Source organism: Gadus macrocephalus, chromosome 23 (assembly GCF_031168955.1).
Source record: "Gadus macrocephalus chromosome 23, ASM3116895v1".
Classification (NCBI taxonomy): Eukaryota; Metazoa; Chordata; class Actinopteri; order Gadiformes; family Gadidae; genus Gadus; species Gadus macrocephalus.
In genome coordinates this window covers 17,421,794-17,446,176 of record NC_082404.1, presented here as the reverse complement: position 1 = coordinate 17,446,176, position 24,383 = coordinate 17,421,794, and the positions used below count along the sequence as shown (strand labels likewise).

Below are 24,383 nucleotides of genomic sequence, written 5' to 3'. Positions count from 1 at the left end.
AACCACAGCCCTGGAAAATCCCCCGAAAGTTTCCTGTCGGCCCATTGGTGGCTTCCTCCGTTTCCGGATTGGCCATTGGCTCATTCCATTTTCCCGCCCCTCACTTCCTTGATGTGTGTATGAACAAGATATTGGTTGTGTTGCCTTTGTGTGCGTGGGGAGGGGGGGGGGGGGGGGGGGGGGGGGGCGTGGGGGGGGGGGGTCTGAGCAGGCAGACGTGCGTTGCTGACCGCTCTTATTGTGTCTCCTGAGCGTGGGTTTGAGACAGATTGTGAGACTGGGGGCCTGAGAAATGACACCCGTGAGTGCGTGTGTGTGTGTGTGTGTGTGTGTACGTGTACACTTCCATGAGCGATGTGTGTGTGTGTGTGTGTCTGTGTGTGTGTACACTTCCATGAGCGATGTCTGCCTGTCTGTCTGTCTGTCTGTGTGTGTGTGTTCGTGTGTGTGTGTTCGTGTGTGTGTGTTTGTGCGCATGTGGTTCTGATAAGGACGGCGATGACTACTATGATGATGCGCGTGCACGGAATAGCCTTGGCCTCCACATGCGGTTTTCTTCCTTCTCTGCTTTTGCTCGCGAGCCCCCCGACACATATACCTAACCTGCGCTCGCGCCCCCCCTCGAATCGATGGGCCAAGCCAATCATTAATCAATCCAATTAAATCCCCCCCCCCCCCCCCCCCCTTCAAATAATCTCTCCGTCGCCCAAACCCACGCAGGAACACACACTCGCGAAGGATATATATATATATATATATATATATATATATATATATATATATATATATATATATATATAAATAAAAGTGAGTGAAACCTAATAAGCGCGGCTCCCCAGGGGGACACGCGCACAGAGCCAGATTGAGGCCAGATGTTTCAGATACCGAGAGCCAACAAGGGCCCGCCTGAGCCGGGGTCCATTTATAGGCTTTCACTTACCTCCCCCCCCCCCCCCCCCGAAGAAAATGTAACAATGGCGCGGTGGTAAAACGCAAGCCTTTAAAACTCATAGGCTACTTAAGTCTTTGCGGTAGTTTATCCCGCGCGGGACTTTCAGATCAACAACGATACGGGCACGAGCCTGCTGCCACACCGCCCTGCCCGACTTTATCATTGTTGTTTCAACTCTGCGGAAACGACACACACACACGCACAGCTCATGGAAACACACACACACACACACACACACACACACACACACACACACACACACACACACACACACACACACACACACACACACACACACACACACACACACACACACACACACACACACCTTTAACAAAGGATAACGTTAAAAAGAAATATCGTTCTGCTTTGGTGACCCCGCCCCCCCCTCCTCCCCCCTCTCGAGGAATTGGCCACATCTCAGTGAGGGAGGGAAGGGTGTGTGGGGAGGGGAGGTGTGATGGGGTGGGGAAAGGGGGAGTGGAGCTAGGCGGACTCGGTTCTGCTCTCGTGTTCTTGTTCGAGGAGATCTTGGCACCGGAGCAGCGCGCGACGGAACTGGACGCTAAGGTGGTGCTGGGCGGCGCGCGCGGTGGTGGTCTGTCCGTCTGTGGTCCGTGATGACGGGCTCGGGCTCGGGTTCGGGCAGACTCCCGCACCTCGGGGTGCTGCTGCTCGCGGCGGTTCTGCTGCAGACGGTGTCCGTGACGGTCACCGTGTTGTACTTCTCTAGTGCGCTCAGCTCGGTAAGGAAAATACACTAAGTTTTTAACTTATTTTAAAAAAAGGTTCCGAGAGGAACGCGGTTACCCTGCTCCGCGGACCGTTCCCGTTCCCAGTTACCCTCCGCGTTCCCGGTTACCGTTCGTGGTTGGAACGGGTAAACGTGGACCCAACGCACGAGCGACGCGCGTCCTTCTGTACACTTTACAGATTTACGCCTTTAATAATTAATAAACGACTTGTCGTTATCAGTCCAGTCTGCAGTGATCATGAAGTAGAGAGAATAGAGTGGTTGTTTTCTTGAGAAATGGGGAAGAGCCATAAAGCGACTGAGCACGAGGAAGTATTCAGCCCTGCCAGTAAACAGGGCTGCTGGGTCACACATCATATCAGGGTAGGGATGGATGACAGTCTGGGTTATTAATGTTATTATTGTGATCGGAAACAGATTTCCTCGCTTTGCTTTGTCAAGGTGCAGTCCAGACAATCTAGACCCATCATTCTGTCAACTGGAGGAACTTAATTACGCGTGTTATCTAACAACCTAACAATAGCCGATCGGAAAATAGAGCCACGTTGATAATATTTGTGTATAGGCCTAGGCTGTTTTAAAATAGGATGATGGATTCATTCTTCATCTGCAGACGTGCAGGTAAACAAAACAGGCATTGTCGTTATGTCTCGGCCTTTGTTAATGTTTTACTTGGCTCTAGAGTTCGTTTTTTTTTTTTTTTTAAGAGCCTCGACATGACACGCGCTGCTCCATGTTTGAAACTCTCTGTGTGTGTGTGTGTGTGTGTGTGTGTGTGTGTGTGTGTGTGTGTGTGTGTGTGTGTGTGTGTGTGTGTGTGTGTGTGTGTGTGTGTGTGTGTGTGTTTAGATGAGGGAGACGTTCGCGCGGAGCAGCGTGTCTTGCTTTACGCGCGGCGACCCGTCGGCGAGCGAGACGCGGGGCGATCCGTGCTGGCAGGTCACTCAACAACTGCACGCGCTCATTGAAAAGGTATGGCGGGCATCTGGTGTCCTGTGTGCACGCATATAATTGCGCGCAAACACACACTGGTGCGTAAACGCACAAACACACACACACACACACACACACACACACACACACACACACACACACACGACATAATGCCACACACACGGAGAAACGCACATATTGACAGATACAAAGACACATACGGACAGACACACGCCACAGACACACAAACATACATACATACATACAGATATAAAGCTACACAGATGTACAGCCACACAAATACCTAACTGTATAGCACACACGTTACCCACTGGGTTTTTTAATTAGTCATTCTTAGTTGTTTTATATGATACGTCGGCCTGTTTCCCGTGAGTTGTTTCCCTGGGAGAGGTAAACAGGAAGCAAGGGTGAACTGATATCTCACCACTGTCTTGTTGAGGGGGGGGGGGGGGGGGGCAACAAACAATGGGCCCCTTCATGGCTGGAAACGAGATGTGGTCCAATCAGCACTGGAATGCACTCACCTGGCCCTGTTAGACACGCGCACACACGTACATACAGACATACCAACGCACGCACACACATACGTACGCATATACGCACATAGCCTACATACACGCACATACACATGCACACACGTACACACAAGCACGCGCATACATACAAACACACGCACACACACACAAACACGCGCACGAACGTACGGACATACATACATGCACACACACTCAGGCATGCACGCAAGCAAGCGCATACAAACATACACACATGCACATAGCACGTTTGCAATGCGTCCTATATACATTGTCCAGAATGTTATACATCATGTGTGTCCGTAGGCATTTCAACATTAGGGATTTCTGCCCCTAATCATGTTCAATGAAAACTAACAGAAACCTTTGTTTTAAATTTATATCACATCTATAAAATGATTAAAAAACAAAGATAGAACAAGCATGGCCACAACATCTGTCTATTGATTATTGTTAATCGTTTACTAGAAGCTACAACGTACTTAAGAAAGAATGACAGGTGTTTGTCTCCGGGTTGACCCCAGGTCACTGGGGACCGGTTACCCAGCATTAATCGCACACTGGTCCCAGTATGCTAACCACCGTCTGTCCTCCACAGTCCATGTCTCAGCGCTACCAGGGCCAGATCTCGTCCGCCGTGAGAGGTGAGCACCCAACCGACCGCACCAGTTAGACCTGCCAGTTAACGCTCACGGGACAATAACAAGCAATCGCTCAGTCACAGCTAAGGTCACAGCTTAGCTTCCGGTATGTCATTGTGTTGAATCTGAGAGGCCTGGGTTTGAGTGAGTCTCTAGGTAGTTGTCGTAGAGTTAAGACTTAAAAAAAAAATAATAATTGAAAGAAAGAAAAACGGGGGATTGTGTTAGCTCGAGGATGTCTGCGGAAAAAAAACCTTCAACCTTTCTATTTCGTTTACAAACTTGTTGTGGTTCTTTTTCAATCACAAAACATTAGCCTATCGTACTTTAAACTTTGTTAAAATCCACGGGCAGTATGCTCCTCATAAAAAAGAAATGTTTCTTCTTTCAAAGATTTACCCCCAAAACTCTGATCCCTCTTTCTTTTGATAACCCTTATTAGCTATAAAATGAATTATAGATTCACAACTTCCAACTTAAAAGGTATGGTAGGCAATTTGGTGAAACCAGCCAGGGTTAGCCACAACTTTGAAAGTTTCCAACTAAAACCTCCAAAGCCAGTCCCCCAAAACAAGTGACATGCTCGCTAACTTTAGCAATAGGTCTGCCTGGCTTGTCGACCGCGGTCTTGTGCAATCCGTGCACAGGTAGGTAGGTAGGGAGACGGACAGGTAAACCAGCCAATCATTTTATTCAGGCCGAATGAAATGATTGGACAGGCGTATGACAGGCCTGCGACAGCCAGAAGAAGCATATCATTTTTGTCACCGCAGATAATATATAGATTGCCGTCGCGATATAAAGCAATTTCATAAATATGCGAACATACAAATAATTATTAAAAAATAAATAACCTCCTCTACCTTCAATCTCAAACACCTTATAACTGAACTCTCCTTAAGCTAACATGTTGTACCTTCTGCTTCCCGCCGACCAGATGAGGTTTCCCGCGTGCTTCCCTCGCTAGTGGCGGATGAACCGCCCCCCCACCGTCCCAAGGTGGCCGCCCACGTCACCGGCAGCTTCGTACCCCCGATGGGCGGCGGCGGCGGCGGCAGAGGTTAGCATGCTAGCATGTACATATAGTTTTAATGTTTTTACAATACAAGTTTGTTACGATAGGTTAGCATGTCAACCTGTTCAGAGTTCCCCTAAACTCTGTATTGCCTCCCGGTTACCCCATACACACACAACCCTCTTACGCACTTATTGTGTGTTGTTTGTCCTGGAACTTAATGTACGCACTTATTGTATGTTGTACGTCCTTGCACTTAAGAATAGCACTTAGCATTGTGTAGCATCTTATCCTAGTTAGCTTTGTTGTGTACGGGGAATGGGTTTAAGTTCCCATGACATGCCACCAGGTGTGAGTGTGATTAGCCGTTACAAGCCATTTTGAAAATCTGTCTCTTATGACAACAAGAGTGGGCGTATCCACCTAGACATGTGACGGAGAGATGAGCAACGTTTACAACAGTCCACTGGTTAGGCTGGTAGTCTGATCTATCCAGCTCACATTTAGTTGGACATGCCCACTTGTGATTTCATAAGAGCCCGATTTTCGAAACGGCTAATCACACTCACACCCGGGGGCATGTCATGGGACATTTAACCTGCTTTGCACTTGGTTCTATGAAGATCCTTACTGTACCGACAGCAATATATTAGTTTCTCGATCTTCTGACAAATATACTTATTGTAAGTCGCTTTGGATAAAAGCGTCTGCTAAATGCCCTGAATGTCAATGGAACATGGTTTGCAAATATTTACATTTGTATAATATGAGAGCTTCTAAGGCATGTATCACAGTGTGGTATCATGTTAGATTAGTTTCACCATAGGCTAGGTGTGTTTTAAATTATCAGAACCAGAAGGAAGGCGGATGGTTTTGAACTCAACAGACACAAGGGATGTTCTCCTGGCACTGAAGTGTCTGCTGAACACCTGTACTCCTTCTTTAGCTAACGGCATTCCTTCCCTCCTGGTTTCCACATTGATGGGTTGGCGGGATATGTCGTTTTTATTGTTGTTTCCTTTCCTGTGTTTTGGACGCTTTCGCCGCTCCAGCTGTCCGTGTCTATTTCCAGTGTGCTTTGGAAATCGTTTATCTAATGATACTATTATCAGATCATTAGCATCAACAACACATGATTCCGTTTATCGGAAATATGAAAATAAAAAAATAAAGAAAACGGTTGATTTTTAAACCATCAAAGATGAACAATAATAGTTTGGCCTACTTGTTGAAGGGAAAGTATTTGATACGTCTGTCAATCGAGCAATAATAACTGTATGTGCATACTATGTACGTGGTGTAGTCGGGCATCAGTATAACACCAGGTATTAATAAGGGCTACTGGGCGCACTATCCGAGCCGGAGCGATCATTGGAAATAAAATTAGGATTTAGTATAAAACTGTCTCTCAACTTTATCACAATTCCCCTAAAATTGACGTTTAAGAGACAGGCAGAGGACGCGCCGACCCGTACCAAAAAGGGAGGAATGCAGATAGTCCTCCAACCGCTTTCTTCAATGTTTACGTCCATCTCTTTGTTCCTTGGTCGGAACGTTCCTAACGAGTAAACCTGAGCTTTAATTGGTTTATAGTCACTCTGCTTGACCCCCAGGGGGTGTGTGTACTATGTTTACATTTACGGCTTTTAGCAGACGCTTTGAATCGAAAGCGACTTACAATAAGCACATTTGTCACAAGAAATAGAAACAACAATATATCGCCGTCGGTACAGTAAGGATGATCATGGAACCGAGTGCCAAGCACTAACAATCACTAGGTTAACCCATTCCCCGTTTTCAACAAAGACAGCTTGGATAATATGCTACACAATGCTAAGTACTGTTTCTAAGTGCAAGGACGTACAACATACAATAAGTGTGTAAGAGGGTTGTCGGGAGGATGTAAGGGGGGGGAGGCTATGCAGAGTCTTGGTGAATTCTGAACAAGTGAGGCTTGAGTCTTTTGGCAGAATCTGGTGAGCGACTGACATAGGCAGGGGAGCTCGTTCCACCACTGCGGTGCCAAAACCGAGAAGCTTTGATTTGTTGTGACTTCCAGCGAGGATCACTCATTGGGTGGCTGGCTCTTCTGTCCTTCCTCCACCCCAGGCTCTCCCAGCCGTCGGGTGCAGGGCCAAAAGATCTCCTGGTGGGAGGGGCGGAAGGGCCTGGCCTTCCTCCAGGACGTCCAGCTGTTGGACGGGGAGCTGGTGGTCCCCCGGCCCGGCCTCTACTACGTCTACGCCCAGACCTACTTCAGACACACTCACCCCGTGGCGGAGGAGGAAGACAAAGAGCAGCCGGAGAACCAGGGCGACCGGGACGTCGGAAAGCCCCTGCTGCAGTACATTTACCAGAAGGTGAGGTGTGGACCGCTTTTGGGCGGGCCGCCATTGCATAAAAAAAGGCCTCCTTCCACATGATGATGATCATCATCATCGGCTGATGTCACTTTGCCTTAGTCTCTCTTTCATCGCCGAGCTCGGCTTGGAATGTTTCTTATAACCTCTCGCCCCCTCCCTGTCCACCACCAGACACTCCCCAAGAGCAGTTTTTTTTCTTCTAACATTTCGTCATACTTAAGTGGTTATATTTCACTGTGGTGACGTTACCATGTGGACGGACCTTGCTGAACCCAACGATAAACCCTCAGCCTGAGAGGTTGGGGCCTCTGCGATTTACAGATTCTATGCCTGGATGGGAGGCCTCCAGAGGGCATTGGTGAAGGGGAAAGAAAGACGCCGCCAACGTACTGTCACACAGGAAGTGATGGGTAGTTTACATACGGTACGAGGAAGACCTCCAAGAACAAGTAGCAGGCCGTCAGCGGAAAATATCCTGACTGTGGAGAAAGTTCCACAGTCCAAAGAGCAACGAGCAGTCTCATTCAGGCCTGAATAGAACATGACAAGCCTTTGGAAAGCTGGACGGTCGTCAGTAGCGCAGTAAAACAGTCGGAGGTCTGTGTAAACTCTGCTGGACTTGTCAAGGCAACTAGGATGAATGGATGGGTGTCAAAGTTGTGGAGTGCGGCCCTTGGAAGGGCCCTCCGTTACCAGGAACCTGTCGGGTTCAACCTAAACATGCCAATACATGCAGACGACGGATATTTATAATCCGTCACGTTATATTAGCTGGTTCTTAATCGTTGTTTGGAAAACACACAAAGTAGCAATTAGTATCCGAACATTTCTGCGAACTGTGGGTCATGTCGTGTTGAGGGCTGATCGTTCATCGTCAACCCATTAGCTGCGTTGGTTTTGGCGGACTCAGGTATGCGTTCGTGGAGTTGTTTGCATTTCTTTATAATAAGCACATGCTTTTATTGTTATTTTAAGTCTCCCTAGGTTTCATTGTTATTGAAACTAAAATAGGTTTGCTCGCCAACATCGACAGGCTGGCCCCGAGGAGGGGGAATTTCCCCATGTTCGACAAGTTGCCTGCGAGTAACTGTCAAGCAAGGCTTCAAGTGAAATTGAAAGCACTGCTTTCAATGTCACAGCACAATTGTCGTTGTGTTTTTAAAGAATCACACATCTCAGTATAAGCTTATGCAGTTCGAAAGTTGTATTTTTAAGTTAAACAGATATTTAACAGATATATCCCCGGTATAAGTTCCAGCGAGTCTAGCCGTATATACCTGCCAGTGTTGTCATTGGGTGCAATAGTGAAGGCACCTTGTAAATCAGCCTCCTCCAAAACAAAACTCACACACACAGTGAATCAGGCTGCCAAAATAACTGGCTTCCACCCAGACCCTCTCCGTCTGAACTGTACAGCCGTGATAAGGAAAGCCAACCTGATCGCAGAGGACACCCTTCACCCCCTCCATCACTCATTCCGGCTGCTACCATAAGGCAGGCGTTTCAATCAATGTACACCTGGCCTGTGAAAACAGCTACAAGGAATCCTTCATCCCCTCCTCAATAGCCCTACTGAACAGAGACCACAGTCAGCTGATACCTCAACACCCATGTCTTGTCTGGTCTTTTATTTCTGTGTGAATGTTTATTTGTGACTGGAGCAATGCCAAAGAAAAAATTCCCGTCACCCTTGCGTTGAGTATTATCTTATCTTATCTCCCCCTTCCCCTCCAGATGAACTCTTACCCGGATCCCATCCTGCTGATGAAGACGAGCCGGACGTCCTGCTGGTCTCGCGGTTCCCAGTTCTCTCTGCACTCCGCCCACCAGGGGGGGCTGTTCCCGCTCAGCACGGGGGACCGGCTCTTCGTCACCGTTAGCAACGCCTCTGCCGTAGACATGGACGAGAAAAGCAGCTTCTTCGGGGCTTTCCTTGTCAGCTAGCGTGTGCGTGCGTCTGGCGCGCATGCATGGGCGTGTCCTAATGGATCAAAATGGGCGGGAAACGTAGACATTTCTGGAAGGGAAGTCGAAGTGAATTCCCTCTTTGTTTTGTTGGCCCTTTTAAAAGGCAGATAAAAACGTTTGGCTACCTTTGCTACTGGGGTAGATGTGTGGGCGTGAGAGGGACTATGCCAAGATCATCTCAAATCAAATGTGTTTTAAAGTAAACAAGGCCAGCTAATGTAGCAGTTTGTTAAAGTGTGCTTTATATCTGGGGAGGGACTGAGTTTATGTGTGCATACCATATCCCACGTAATGCAGAAAGGCGAGGGGTAAACAAATAAACAGAAATTCACATACTTGATTCATTTCTGATGTTCGGGAAATGAAATGAAAAGAAAGCTGATACCTTTGTTACGTCGTTATGGATTATCTCCAATGATGCTCCTTTTATCGTTTTGTATTTCTCATTCTTTGCCGCTTGTAACACGCGACTTCCGGTTCTTTCTCCTTACTGGGTCACGAACCGGAAGTTGTACGTACATCGGGCAGATTTATTCGTCGACACAAATCGTTTTTTTTCCTTCAAACCAGCCTAAGCGTACTTCTTCATAAGCACGTTAGATCGTAATGTAGCTCTGCTCTATGGATCAATTCAGATTAAATATGATGGGCTTTTCAGCTGTTCTCTAAATATAGGACCACATCCTGTATTTTTATACTTTGTTTATGAATGTATATATAATTTTTGAGAGAGATTGAGGCGTAAATGACCTGTTTTTTAACAGATCAAAACGTACCAAAAATAATGATATTTGAAGTGTGTGAGCAGTTTGTCAGTGCCAAAAAAAGGTCTGTTTTGTGTTTTTGTTTTTTTCATTTCAGCAGATTCTACCAAAAATAAGAAAAGTCTTAAATGTGCCGAAGAGATCTGGTTGAAACTAAATGTGAATGTAAATAGCAACTGCGTGTATATATTTTAAATAAAGATATCGTGCGATGGTTGCTGGTCTGGTTTTCTGCAGAGCTGCTTAATACATTACAGAGACATGAGATATTACAACTGGAGATATCACAGTGCATATCAGCATCACTACCCGTCCGGGATTACCAACAGGTGTAGTCTTATTTAGTAACAGGTTGTCCACGATTTCACATAGCCTGTTCCTTGTTAACCCTGTTCTAGGTAAGTCAAAATATATTTTATATAGAATGATGCGTCATTGTTAGGATTATTCCTATATTGATAAGACAATCCCATAGTGATTATCTTTATGTATTGCATGTTTAACCCTCTTTTTCATCTCATACTGAGAGGGACCTGTACAGGGCTTAGAGACGGGATCTTCAAATAAATGATGAAATGCTCTCCTAAGGGGATCTGGAGACCCACCGAATGGTTATACTCACACATGTGGTCGCTTATGGACGTGGCTCCTCCGACAGACGTCATTCTTCGTGTCACAACGCAGGCTCCAAACACACAGTCATCCAAACCATCACACAAGTCAGTGTACAAAAAAAGTCGACAATTTTTCGGTTTTCTTTTTTGTGGAAATATGTTACAGTTATATTACATGTTTTTAATGCCCCGTGGGGAAACAAGTCATTCGAAGACATCAGTAACTAACACTAACAAGACAGCAACATCATTGAGACGCAGACTGTGCAGAGCAGGAACGTCTGACAGCCCGCAGGGGGCGCTCGACCGCCCGCTGCGCAACCTACGCTGGAGGTGACGTCACAATAAATACTGCGGATATTGTTAACATAACTTATTACAAAAAAAAACACCAAGGGGAAGTTATGGTCCTCCTTGAGTCCTTCTGGTGGATTAGCAGCAGGTGCGAAGCTTCCAGGGATCCGAACCAACAACGAAATGTGGAGTGGACCCCCCACCAAGACCACTCAACAACTCTCAAAGGGTGTCTGACACGTGGAAGACAAAAGACTAGAATACTACGTCCACAGTATTTATTTGAGCTGTACCTGGCCAGAGTGGGCGGGAATAAGGTAAATTATATAAGTGCTTGGCTTCAATTGATTTTGTAGTGTCACACGTAGACCAGCTCGTTCCACCATTCCCAGTATACAGTTAAACATGTAGTGGCTGGACTGGACTGATTCATTTCATATGTCCGAATTACATCATTCAAACTGGGAAAGCACTTCAAAATATAAGTTGGTCGAGGCTGATAAATAGATAAATATAGTCTGTATAGTCAGTGTCAAATTGTCAACATTTTTGTGACTAATGCAGAATTTTAAAGTTCATATTTTTTTGCACTATCATTATTGACCAAATGTAGTAAGTGGCTTGGAATCTCCAGCCACGTTTAATTACCATCTCATGGTTCCTGACGATCCCACACTGGACCAGCCAGCTTGAATAAACACGGAACTCACACTTCAAATCTCTTGACTTCAGTGAAACGTATCTTGCCGAGAAACAAGTCCACCCCATCCAACGGCTTTCCTCAGTTTAATGTAACTTATAAAATAGATCATAAAATGTCCTCTTGAATGGAAACCGTTGTCCGTATAAAAAAAAGTTTTTTCCTCTTATATAAATTACACAAGTCTGTAATGATGATGCCTCCATTTCACCATTCATACACATACACACAGATTTACACACACACACACACACACACACACACACACACACACACACACACACACACACACACACACACACACACAGGGGGGGGTTGGGGGGGGCATGGTTGGACTCTACCTGGCCAACATTCCTGACAAACGAGACATGCTCTAAACATTACCAACAGTAGAGGCCCACCCCCCACCTTCTCCTCACTGAAATGATATTCGTGAACATACAGTAATGCTACAGATCTCTCTCCGCCTCGCTTCCTGATCCACCATGTGAAACCACCCTCGGCAACCGTGGGGCGCTGTCTCACCGCGTAGAACCACCCGCAGCCACCGGAGGGCGCTGTTTCACCGTGTAAAACCATCCGCAGCCACCGGGGGCGCTGTTTCACTATGTAAAACCAACGGCAGCTGTCACACCAAATTTGTACCGGGGGCCGAATTTGTACCGCCCACGTAATCAGTTGTCCATTACGTAAAGGTTGTCCGTTGCCAGGCAGGTTTCAAAAAACATTCGCGCTCATGTTGCCAAAGACGAAATAACATAATACAGATAACGGATCGCTAGATAACACTTGTTTTTACATTATATTTGTATTGTATTTAATTGTTTAATCGAACTTAGCTAGTAAACTGAGTGTTTAAAGTGTACCATTGTTTATATTTGTATTGTATTTAATTGTTTAATCGAATTTAGCTAGTAAACTGAGTGGTTAAAGTGTATTCGTTAGTCTCGTCGTCGTCGTTGCTTGTCGTTCGACGCGATCGCAACGTTCGACGCGATCTCTGTTGCCAGGCAGGTTTGGAATGGATTACGTAGGCGGTACAAATTCGGCCCCCGGTACAAATTTGGTGTGACACAGCCACTGGGGGGGGCGCTGTTTCACCATGTAAAACCACCAGCGGCCGACGGGCGGCGCTGTTCCTCCTCTGTACTCACTGTAGCTGCCTTATTTGGGCGCCACCGCCGCTCCGCGCTGTCAAGGTGACGGGGGGGGGGGGTGCCCTAACAGTCAAAGCGCATCTCCAACGAGTCGTCGAAGACCCGGTTGTCGTGGCCCGCCCCCGACAGGAAGGCGGCGGTGACGGGGGTGCCCGTCGCCGTGGTGACGTTGATGAGGGTGTTGCCGGGGGCGCTGGAGGCGGGGCTACGCAGGGCGGCGGCGGTGATGCTGGTGAGGTTGATACCGAGCGTGAGGCGCGTCTGCTCCAGGGCCTTCTCCGGAACGGCGAAGGCCTCGAGCTTCTTCTCGCCGTTCGCCATGTAGGAGTTCTGACAGCCGCGGCAGATACAGTCCAGACACGCCTACAACATACATAATACATACATTATACATACATTATAGATATCATATACACATTATATAGATTATATAGATACACTAAAAGAGTTCTGACAGCCGCGGCAGATACAGTCCAGACACGCCTACAACATACATAATACATACATTATACATACATTATAGATATCATATACACATTATATAGATTATATAGATACACTAAAAGAGTTCTGACAGCCACGGCAGATACAGTCCAGAAACGCCTACAACATATATAATACATATATTAGATATACATTATAGATATCATATACATTATACACAGTATATAGATTATATAGATACACTAAAGGAGTTCTGACAGCCGCGGCAGATATATTCCAGAAACGCCTACATATTACATACATTATATATATATATATATATATATATATATATATATATATATATATATACATATATACATATATACATATATACATATATATATATATACATATACATATACATATATATATATATATATATATATATATATATATATATATATATATATATATATATATATATATATATATATATATATATATATATATATATATAATGTATATATCAATCATTCCCAAAGTGGTCTGTGATGGTACTGCAGATAGTCCATGGAAAAGCAAAATAAAATATAAAATAATCTTTAATTTTAACATTCACTTTGCCACAAAATTCCCATAAAGATATGTGGCATCCGTTGTGCGCAGCTACCTTTATTTTAACAAGCCTTCTGTGCTGACGCTGTGACCAGTTGTTGTTAGTGCTAGTAGGCCTTTTAAGAGGTTATTCAGGTAGGAGGCTTGTTGAAATATTTTATAATGTGTATTATGAGGTGGTCCAGACTCCAGGGAAACAAACCACGAATCCACCACGACACATCTATACCTAAATACTACAACAAAGGACGGAACGGCTACCAAAAAAGGCAAAACAACAGAAAAGAGGATGAAGGCTTTTAAAACGTGACAAAAACATTCAGACTCGGGTTCACAGGTGGAAGGCTTCCGTCCCCTCAGCTGAACCGAGTCTCCGCCACCTCCTCCTCCGGGGGGAAACAAACCACAGCTCCACGACCACACCACACCACACCGGTTCCTCACCTTGCGGTTGGAGTAGCAGGGGCACCGCTGCCCCCTGCAGGTCAGCACCGACGGGTTCTGCGTCGCCCGGCCGCACTTGCAGCCCTTCTTCTCCACGGGCTTCTTGTACAGGGGCTTGGAGGGACTGGGCGGGTGGGCGATGGGGTGGGCGTGGGGGTGGGGGCCCGGCAGGCGGTCTCGTGGCTGGGGGCGGGGCTTGGGGGCCCCCTGCCTGGCCTTGCTGTAGGCCTTCTTGGGGCCCCCGTGGTGCTCCACTGTCTTTTTCAGTCCCTTGCTGGAGACCAGCACAGTCTTGCCCACCTTGGGGGGCCCGCCGTTGGGCACTGGGGCCAGGTGGGGCAGGGGTTGGTGGGGGTCGGCGTGGGGGAACTTGGGCTCTCGCTTGGCGGTGGGGGGTGCGGCGGAGGCGGAGGCGGCGGCGGTGGTGGTGGTGGGGGGGGCCCCGGGGCCGGGCTGGTGGGGGGGGCCGCTGGGGGCCAGCAGGGGGCTGCGCAGCAGGCTGGAGATGGGGAGGGGCTGGAGCTTCTCGCTGTCGCTCTCCGAGCGGGAGCGCTTGCGGTGGCAGCGAGGGGGGGCGCGGGGGGCCGCGGGGAGGGGGGGCCCCTGGTGCCGGGGGCCGTCCTCCGGGGGGAGGGAGGGGGTGAGGCTCGAGGAGTCGGGCCCCGCGGGGCAGTGGGGGCCGTTGAAGCTGGGCCGGGGTACGGACGGGGAGGAGCGGCCGGGCCGGGGGTGCGCGGGGTCGGGAGGGGTGGAGGAGGGCACCGGGAGGGGTACGGGGGCGTGGCAGGGGGCGGGGCTGGGGGCGGGGTCTGTGTCCAGTGTCCGGAGCACCTCCTCCACGCTCAGCAGCAGCGAGCCGCCGCCGCCGCCGCCTCCGCCGCCGCCGCCGTGCTTCAGGTCCTCGCCGAACGCCGTGATGTCACACAGCTCCGCCCCGCCGCTCGCCGTGAGACTCACGCACATGGGCAGCTCGTCCCCGAAGGCCTCCTGCTTCAGCACGCCGCCGCCGCCGCCCGTCTCCATGGCGACGCACTGAAGCCCCTCCTCCACCGCCGCCTCCACCTCCTCCTCCCCCCCAAGGCCGTTACACCGGTGCAGCCCGTTCACGTTCACGCCCGGGGGGGAGGAGCTCGACTCCTCCCCCCCCCCCTCCTCGGGGGTGCCCACAAATAGCCCCCCCGCCGCCGCCGCCACCGACTCCTCCTCCTCCTCCTCCTGCTCCTCAACTCCGGCTCGTCCCGCCTCCGGAACCGAGGCGTCCTGCGATTGGCCGGCCGCCGCCGCCGCCACGGCCTCCTCGTCGTCGGGGCGCTGGCCCTCGGCGAGGGTGAGGCCCTCGTCGAGGATGGCCCGGAGGTCGGGCGAGTCTCCGGCGGCCGTGGCGATGTGCGGCGCCAGCGGCGACTGGGCGATGTAGAGGCACAGCTTCCTGTAGCAGTGCACCAGCAGGGACAGCTGCCGGTTCTCCCGGAAGCGGGAGTAGTCCTTGCACCAGCTGCACGACGGCTTCAGCTGCATGCGCCGGCCCTTGCAGCCACGGCACACGTAGTGCTGGCATGACGAGTCGGTGGGCGCGATGGGGTCCTGCAGCAGGTTGCCTGGACGACCGCGGAACGACAACGACAACAGATTCAGTGACTGGGGTTTACTTTGTGAGGCTTCCTCAACGGTCAGATAGCAGCAGCGATACACGATAAAGTGAATGAAGATAAGTGGGATGTAGCAGCATCGATAGATCACAGTAATAAATAACGAGGACGTTGTTTCGGAAGAACGTCAACAACAAAAGGGTTTATTGACAGGATAAATCTTCCCACATACTGCGGGAAGATTTCATACAAATCAAACGAGCGCTACCACTCAAAACGATGTCTGCCGGCATTTACAGCACGGGCACGGAACTCAAACAACATTTGCACAAATCCAAGCCGTGACATCTAAGCACAGCACTAGATAAAAACCTTAACATCAACCCTCCTGAAAGCTATGGATTTTATAGATGCGTTTGGTCAGGAATCAGGATAAGGTTTGTTTCTGCTTCACCCCTGTTGGCAATACACTATAAGCCCACCTGGATAAATTAATATACTCAAAGGAAAAGTAGTTAAGTCCTCAAAGTGCTGGTCGTATTACGGCCTTTTGCTGGCCGCAGAGTGCAGGAGACACCTGCTCCAGGCGCATGGTTATAGGTTGGGATTTTTCTTTTTTTGAAGAGTAGAAAATCTGCCACGGATAGCCTGTGAGACAACTACTCTTTCAGAGGAGCTTCCTTAGCAACCGCTGGTTGTCAGGGTATGCAGCTGCCGAAGGAGGAGGGGGGGAGGCAGGGAGAGAAAGTCCATTCATTGAATACAAAAAAAAACACTCACGCATACCGCTGTGCATACTCTCACACACGCACGCACGCACTGTGCACGCAGCCCCTACGGATGAATTAGTTTGCAGTGTTACTATGCGTGGAATAGCAGGGTTATAACCACGTCTTATTCGCAGTTATTAAATATTTATAGCAAAATGCGGATGGATACTTTAGGGGGAAAGGCTATTCCTGTAGCGCTCTCCACCTGACGAGAAGAGTCGTGCAGCCGTGAACCACATTATTATTCCCTCCTTCCGCGGTAGAGGGTAGGTCCAGGCACTCCCAATGAAAACATCACTCATATTAGTCCGCTATCACCCCATAAGGACATAATCAAATCACCAGTCCAGTATTAATAAATATAATTCACAATATATTTTACAAGAAACAGCGAGGGGCGGGGGGCAAGTGACGTCAGAACATGACTGTCAACACCGAATTCGGGCATTAAAACAATCGATATCGATCGAACACGAGCACATAGGACATAGGCAGGCAGCGGAACATTGGGATGGGGGAAGACCACCGATGCGTGCTCCTGATGGGAGTCCCACAGGGGGGGTGTGTCATCACGGCCAGCACACAACCAGAAGGCGTATTCCGGTGGACGGTGCGAAGGCGAATTAAAGAACCCAATTAAGAAAGACAAAAACACACACTTACCACACACGAGGCAGGAAAGGGACTGCCGGAAGAAGGGGAGCAGCTTGCAGAGCTCTGCGAGGGCCCGGGGGTCTCGCGGATCACACTGCAGCACCGACCGGCTCGCGGACACGTAGAGAGCGGTCGCGTTCACCGGGTTCATGTCAGCTCCCTCGCCCGGTGTCCGGGAGACGACGCGTTAAAACGAAACAGCCCACGGTGCACAGACCGAACCGATGGATCTGCGAACTATCCGCGGCGGGAGTAGGCGGTCTGTCGCTCCCGGGGTGCGTGTGTCTGTTTGTGTGTGTGCGTGGCCCAGAGATCGACGGGAGCGCGTGAGCGTCTGAGAGAGCATAGATGAATGGATGAAATCTCCATGCACCATCAAGTTCAGTGGTCTGAATATGAATGCCACATGCATAGTCCGTGCACGGTCAACAACAATCCGGGATGGGTGTGTGTGTGTCTGTGTATGTGTGTATCTCCGTTACATCCAATCCATCGTTACGCTGATCTGATTATGCGATACAACAACACCGAGTGCGGGTTCCTCCTCCCAATTTGAAACAAGTGCATTAAAGATGAGGTGTGCACCCGTGCAGCGCTGCATACCAGTGTATTCATCCAAGGTCCAGTTTCAGTTTATGAGAGTATATATAGAGCTAGAACGAAACAATACATCGCTGCGTGACGTCCTTTCCTCCGGCGGAGAGCCGTGGCCTCACTACTGCCTTGCACAAGCCACGAAATTCACACAGAATCCGCTCGATGTGCGTGTCCAAAGAGTGCAGTTTTCCTGAAATTTCCATATTCTGCTCTATGCATGCTCGTCGGGTTTGGGGTGGGCCCCGGTCTCATTGCACACCACGCGTTGTTCCAGACCGAGGCGTCGGAGGAGGAGCGCAGGCCGTGCGCCCTGCAGCCTGGCTCGGGCTGTGTTATTGATCGGCTTCGAAAACAAAACAGGCCTCTCCGGCTTCAGATGGGCTTTAGGGCGAAAATGTGGGGCGCCTCGGTAGATGTGGTGCGATCTGTCCGACCAGGAGGGCATGCGGGTATCGGGGGGAAATCGGAATCGAGTTCGACCACTTCCCCAGCGCAGGAAAAACGAAGCCCTTGAAAGCCTCGGTCTCGAGTGACAAGTGTGGCCGCCCGAGAGCTCCCTGCACGCCGGGAACAAAAACAGGCCGCTCGTTACTTTTTCTCTATCGGTTACACTCTGCCTCTGTTCGGGCTTCTCTGCGTTTGGATGGTGCAGAGTCAACATCTGCGTCTTGACAGAATTGTATTCCGTCTTCCAGTAACAGGAAAAACGCCGTTGTGTTGTTGAGGAATTGTGGCGAAATATTACTATTTGGGTACGTTGCTATCGTTAGCCGCGCAGTGTTTCTCAAACCTCCCGTCGCTTCTCGGGTAGAAAACAGGGGGCGCCGTTTCGCAAGTCTCGCGAGAACAGACCATACGCGGTTATTTAAAAATATCAAATTTAGTCTAGTCAGGTGTGTGTGTGTGTGTGTGTGTGTGTGTGTGTGTGTGTGTGTGTGTGTGTGTGTGTGTGTGTGTGTGTGTGTGTGTGTGTGTGTGTGTGTGTGTGTGTGTGTGTGTGTGTGTGTGTGTGTGTGTGTGTGTGTGTGTGTGTGTGTGTGTGTGTGTGTGTGTGTGTGTTTCTAATTATGTTGAGTTCTACATTATTGTTATATTATTATTGTATTATTGTTCTGTCAAATAGATTACCAGCAAAAAAGTAATTTGGCCTACAATAATACTGGTTTTATCTGGACTCACACGTATCACAAAGCAAGCCTTTAGAGCAATAAGCTGAATTGAGGATGCTAAATAAATAAATGTTGCAAAACTATGAGATAAAAGGTTACAATTATTCAGGATTTTTTTTTTTTAAATATCATTCACCTATCATAAAACAGTAGAAAATAATTTATTTTGCTTTTAATAATGGCCTTCATTAGGCTATATCTTATGTAGCCTATTTTGTAACTCTTTATTTCACATTTGCATCATTTCTCAGTAACGTGATGTTGTCTTTTACTACGTGATCCAAATTAAACTGCTCGTTCCATGAGTCGGATTCCTCGCGTGCGCTTCATTCATATTTCAGTCTTGTCCCACGCATTCATCGTTCGTGACGCAGTGCAGTTATTATTACTACGCTGACCACGGACCCTAATAATAGCAGGCTATTCCGGTGCAAGTTTACATTCTAGTGTTGTGGACATTACGCGCGGACGGGGAAGTGGCTCCCCGTTTGTGATGGGTCACAGGGTGATTCTTGTTCTGTCGAGTACACTCATAATAGGCTACAGCCTTAGGATAAATGTGGCACATTCCTTAAGGCTACGACATTCCCCAGCATACAATTGAAAAAAAGAAAAGGCTGGTTTAACAGACTTAAAAGCTATTAGTTAAAATAAAATTAATCAAAACTAATAATATTCCTCAACTTTGTCCATTGAATTTTTTTAAATATCAAATCTAGTGGCTGAGTAAAATTACCACAACAAGCAAGGGTTACAAATAACGGGAGTACTTCGCTGTATTTATTTGTGATTTATTTCATCTTAAATTTTCATTCACTTTTCTCTTCAATATATAATAAGGCCAACAACTTAACCAACCCCTTACCTTAACCCTGACAAACTACCATAACCACTTAAACACCCCTATCCCTCACCCGACCCCTTAACCCGTCTAACCCCTAACCCAAACACCTTAACCCGATCACTGGACCCACCTTGTCTCTCAGCCTCCAGGAACAGTGAAAAGCAGAACTCTATACCGCTCTACCCCAACTATAAACGATTACATCTTTCGTTTGATGTGAAAACTTGATGCTTTTATGATTTCATACTTCGGCCATATAAATGTTGCTTCTGACTGCATAAGGGGAAATGCAATAAAAAGCCTCAGCTAATAATGGATGGTGCGTTGTAAGGCATAGCATTACATATGCTAACACAGCACACCGCAAAGCCATAAGTGCCATGCCTGAACTGAAAAGTGGCTGTTATTACTGCTTTCAATTAAATTTAATTTTGTTTGCATATTATCCCAGGTACAGTCTCAAGTGGCCTGCCAGGCCATATATTTATTATACACTTGCAAACTTTCAACAACATATTATGTACTAACTCGAATTAAGGTCCAAATTTGTTAATAACCACTGAAAAAACAGGGTCAAGGTCATTAAAAATGATAGAGATAGTTAACATAGATAGTTAGGAAAATGCCGCATGCACTTTTTCGCTTGAACCCCGAGACATCAAATGTGTCAGGAACTAAATCTGTCCATGTATGGGCATGACCATTTAAGTATGATGTGTGTCTGTGTATGTGTGTGTGTGTGTGTGTGTGTGTGTGTGTGTGTGTGTGTGTGTGTGTCTGTGTGTGTCTGTGTGTGTCTGTGTGTGTGTGTGTGTGTGTGTGTGATTATTTCCACAAAACCTGTGTCCAGGGCCTCTAGGAGGTTCCTCTTTTGTTCAGACATATAAGTTCCCCCCCCCCTCTGTCTTCCACAGTGCATCTTCTCTCCCGGTCGTCCAGAACTTAGCAGAAGAACCTTCTGACTCCAGCGCATCAGTAGCCTTAAGGACACAAGATGTGGACATCTCCTTCAAAAACGACAAGCTATGTCCTGTGGCTGCTCACATTCATTATGATAATCCTGTCTGCATTCCAAGGTATGTGAACATGGACTGTGCGTGCTTGTGTGTGTGTCTGTATTTTAATTTTAAAATGTAAAAATAAATGTGTCAGGAACTAAATCCGTCCATGTATGGGCATGACCATTTAAGTATGATGTGTGTCTGTGTATGTGTGCTTATGTGTGTGTGTGTGTGTTTATGTGTGTGTATGTGTGTGTGTGTGTGTGTGTGTGTGTGTGTGTGTGTGTGTGTGTGTGTGTGTGCATGCATGTGTCTGTGTGTGTGTATGTGTGTGTGTGTGTGTCTGCGTGCGTGTGCGTGCGCTTGTCTGTGTTTTTCTTTGTGCAGTATGGTTTGAGTATGAATTAATTGTAATTTTTTTTATTAATTAGTAATAAAACATCAATCAAATCCCAAAGGATTCCTCTGAACACTTGGGTTGCCTCGGCCCAGCAGACAGTGGGTCCGTTGAGGGTTAGCTGAGATAAACCGACCTGTCCTGTGGTTCTGTGGTTCCAGCCGAGGCGCAGGGTCAGAGGGCGATCGCCTGCTGCCCGTCCGTCAGCAGAGCTATCATACGGAGCCACGTGTCGGAGTGCTACGTGCAGGAGGCCCAGAGCAGCGAAGACTACTGCGGCATCCAGGCCTACATGTGAGAGCTGCTGGAACGCTCTGGTGCACGGGCTCATTCCTCTGCGATTCGTAGTCTCTCTGTCTTTCTCTCTCTCTCGATTTCTTAGCATTGGCAAGGTTGGCCGTGCAGGTTTCTTTTTTTTATTGGCTCAAATTGTTGCCAGGTGATGTCCCATGATGATGACATCATCCGACTTGTCTACGGTCTCTCTCTCTCTTCCATTATTTCTGACAAATTCTCTAATTTCCTCTCCCTGTCTCCCATTCTCTCGATATATATATATATATATATATATATATATATATATATATATATAGCCTATCTATAGAGAGAGAAAGAGATATATTTACATTGATATCTAACAACAGGTGGTGCTGTCACCAAGCTTTTTAGTGTTCAGCTAGACTCTCCATCTAAACTTGCATAAAAAAGAAAGAAAAGAAGAGCTCAAAGTTAGCTCAGGGTGAGACACTGTCCGATGCATGTGTGTTTGGGTGTGTAATTCACGTGAAGTGACCCTGTTTGATTCTCTCCAGTCTCGTTACCACCAGTGGCGACAAGTTCTGTGTGGACCCGAGAGCCCGGTGGCTCAAACAGAAGCTGAAGATGCTCAAGAAGGTGTGTATCACTGTCACCCAGTAACTATATGGTGTGGGCTCTGTTAGTTTTAGGTCCGTTTAGGAAGTTGGGAGATAGGAAGAGGAGTAGGGCCACATATTGTATTTGTATTCCATCACATGTGGCCGTAATCCTATTTTGCATAGAATACGTAATAAAATATTAATAATGACTAAATTCCTTACAAAATACATCAAGAATGAATGTCTTTATCAAGCCAGTTACGCATTAAATTCTAGCACAAGCAAAACCATTTTAGGATATTTTAAGTTTGCAGAATTGTAAAACTGTTGTCCCTCTCTCTTTTAAGAGGGGAGTGTCCTGCCAACCACTGCTGCGGCCTGAATGATGACCCTCATTTCCATTTCTTTCTTTCTTATTTATTAATTATTTATTCTCTATTTTTAAACCTATTAACACAAATATCCTTCACAATGCATTTATTTTATTATTTATTTAATTTTTATATTTGAGTTGGATTGGAAACAATGTTAAAATAAAGTGTTTATTTTTTTTTACCCGAATTGTTTTAGTGTGGTTTATGAAAACATGGAATTGTAACTGATAAGAATAAAGGCATTTGAATTCAAACAACTCAATGTTCTGTCCACACTAGCTGTGCAACTCACTCAACTAGCGTGATTCTACTTACGCAAAATAACAGTGTATTAAATATCAATCAGTCGTTCTGAAACCTATTCATAGAAATATGTCTGCTTAGCCCGCTGTATATTTCTTCCTGATGTGTGTGACTAAGAGGGGATCTTCTGTCTGACTGGTATATTTAGGCCTATGTCTGACAGCAGGGCTATTGTCTGTTGCTTCGTCTGGCTACTGGATGACTGGAAGTCCCCTTCAGCTGAGTTTAGCAACCAAAGCTTAACAAGTAGACTTTCTGATAACAGCAACACTTTGCACCACTTCGATCATCAGGACGAGAGGCGACAATGTGGACACGTGGGGTCCATCCATATTTAAATTCAATCTGGAGTCTTTTCTGCACCATTCATTGAGCTTTCATCCACAGACGATGCGATCTGCACGTGGAGGTGGTTATTACTTAAAATGACTTTCAAGTTAATCTCGAAAAGAACGGGCAACATAAATCACGTGTGATTTATGCATTTGCCCTCCATGGCCACAAGAGGTCGTCATCCATGCTACGGTGCAGTTTTTCTCACTCGCTTTGGTACATTTCTCAGATCAGAATTGAAATTCTCAAAACTACCTGTTCAGCATTCACATCAGTGTGTCACTTGTGCACATCAAAAAAGCAGTTTCTCATTTATTTGAACAATTTGTAAATGCTTTGGTATGTTCATGCAAATAATTATGTACAATTCTCTGCTCTTTCCTACATTATCAATTGCCATGTTAATCAAAATGTATTGAAATGGGTCTATATTGAATAGTCTCACCCCCACAACATTTTGGCATTATTTCATTGCATAAGTCTTTGCATGCAAAATGGTTGAACAAGTTGTCATAATATGTGAAGCATATTTCTATACATTTCCATTAGACTTTTTTCTTACTCTGTCCTGCATTGGTAAATTACTACCAGGTGATCCTTGACTTTCTCTAAAGAAGTGAAATGTGTGAAGTGTTAGATCAACCAACTATCAACCCGTTTACTGAAATAGCTCAAAGGTGCATCTCATGAACCATAAACTAGCAAGCAGTGGTGTAGAGTGCTGAAAATCTAAACCCAAGTAAAAGTAAAATTACTTCCTTCAAAATCTACTTTAGTAAAAGTAAATATTCCAAATGGAAAACCTACTTGAGTAAGAGTAAAAAAGTACTTTGTTTTAAAGTTACTCAAATTACAAGTTACTTTACATTTTTGTGTTGAGTGCTTGGATCAGTGAAAAAGACATAACGTGTTAGAATGCGTGAATGAGTGAGGGAGAGAAACAAATTTGCATTAAGCTCTGTGCATGTTACAAAAGGCAGGAGCTTTGTAGGAACACAACCAATTAAACACAAACGAGACTGACTTGGTTGGCTGATTGGGCAATCAGATTTATCCAGCCTACGCACATAGCATGCACGCACACTCACAGAGCCAGACAAGACAATGACGAACACGTTTATGAGTGGTCTGCAGAATACAGTGTAACATAGTATCTTTAGAATTATATAAACTATACGTGGACTGTAACTCTGCACCCCCTGGCGAAAATATCTTCCTGCGCGTCTGGATCCATGCGTTTCTATCCCTCAGTCCCAACGTAACGGTCGACTCGTCTCCTCTGCTATGGAATTGCAACAATG

The 24,383-nt window shown here is 46.9% G+C and overlaps 2 protein-coding genes across 3 annotated transcripts; one reads left to right on the top strand and one right to left on the bottom strand.

Moving 5' to 3' along the window:
* The first annotated feature begins 1,424 nt into the window (after positions 1-1,424).
* LOC132452141 (tumor necrosis factor ligand superfamily member 10-like) lies at positions 1,425-10,161 on the top strand. Its single transcript, XM_060044556.1, has 6 exons — positions 1,425-1,698; positions 2,556-2,678; positions 3,792-3,837; positions 4,772-4,894; positions 6,959-7,209; positions 8,947-10,161. Exons 1-6 carry the CDS (start codon positions 1,573-1,575, stop codon positions 9,154-9,156), a joined length of 879 nt encoding a protein of 292 aa, XP_059900539.1. The 5' UTR covers positions 1,425-1,572; the 3' UTR covers positions 9,157-10,161.
* Positions 9,749-18,055, bottom strand: msl2b (MSL complex subunit 2b). Of its 2 annotated transcripts, none has more exons than XM_060044554.1 (3): positions 17,217-18,055; positions 14,195-15,792; positions 9,749-13,072 (listed from the first exon to the last, which is right to left on the bottom strand). In XM_060044554.1, exons 1-3 carry the CDS (start codon positions 17,356-17,358, stop codon positions 12,773-12,775), a joined length of 2,040 nt encoding a protein of 679 aa, XP_059900537.1. In that variant the 5' UTR covers positions 17,359-18,055; the 3' UTR covers positions 9,749-12,772. The 2 variants fall into 2 exon arrangements, with proteins under 2 accessions (XP_059900537.1, XP_059900538.1); XM_060044555.1 differs by lacking the exon at positions 9,749-13,072 and adding an exon at positions 13,121-13,192.
* Between the last annotated feature and the right edge of the window lie 6,328 nt (positions 18,056-24,383).

What these genes read in the sequence shown, in the direction of transcription:
- msl2b (XM_060044554.1), bottom strand. Translation starts at nt 17,358, where the DNA reads ATGAACCCGGTGAACGCGACCGCTCTCTACGTGTCCGCGAGCCGGTCG. An exon ending in CCTTTCCTGCCTCGTGTGTG is followed by an intron (nt 15,793 to 17,216) that starts GTAAGTGTGTGT and finishes GCGGTCGTCCAG; the next exon opens with GCAACCTGCTGCAGGACCCC. An exon ending in CCTGCTACTCCAACCGCAAG is followed by an intron (nt 13,073 to 14,194) that starts GTGAGGAACCGG and finishes TGTATGTTGTAG; the next exon opens with GCGTGTCTGGACTGTATCTG.
- LOC132452141 (XM_060044556.1), top strand. Translation starts at nt 1,573, where the DNA reads ATGACGGGCTCGGGCTCGGGTTCGGGCAGACTCCCGCACCTCGGGGTG. An exon ending in TCTCTAGTGCGCTCAGCTCG is followed by an intron (nt 1,699 to 2,555) that starts GTAAGGAAAATA and finishes GTGTGTGTTTAG; the next exon opens with ATGAGGGAGACGTTCGCGCG. An exon ending in TGCAGTACATTTACCAGAAG is followed by an intron (nt 7,210 to 8,946) that starts GTGAGGTGTGGA and finishes CTTCCCCTCCAG; the next exon opens with ATGAACTCTTACCCGGATCC.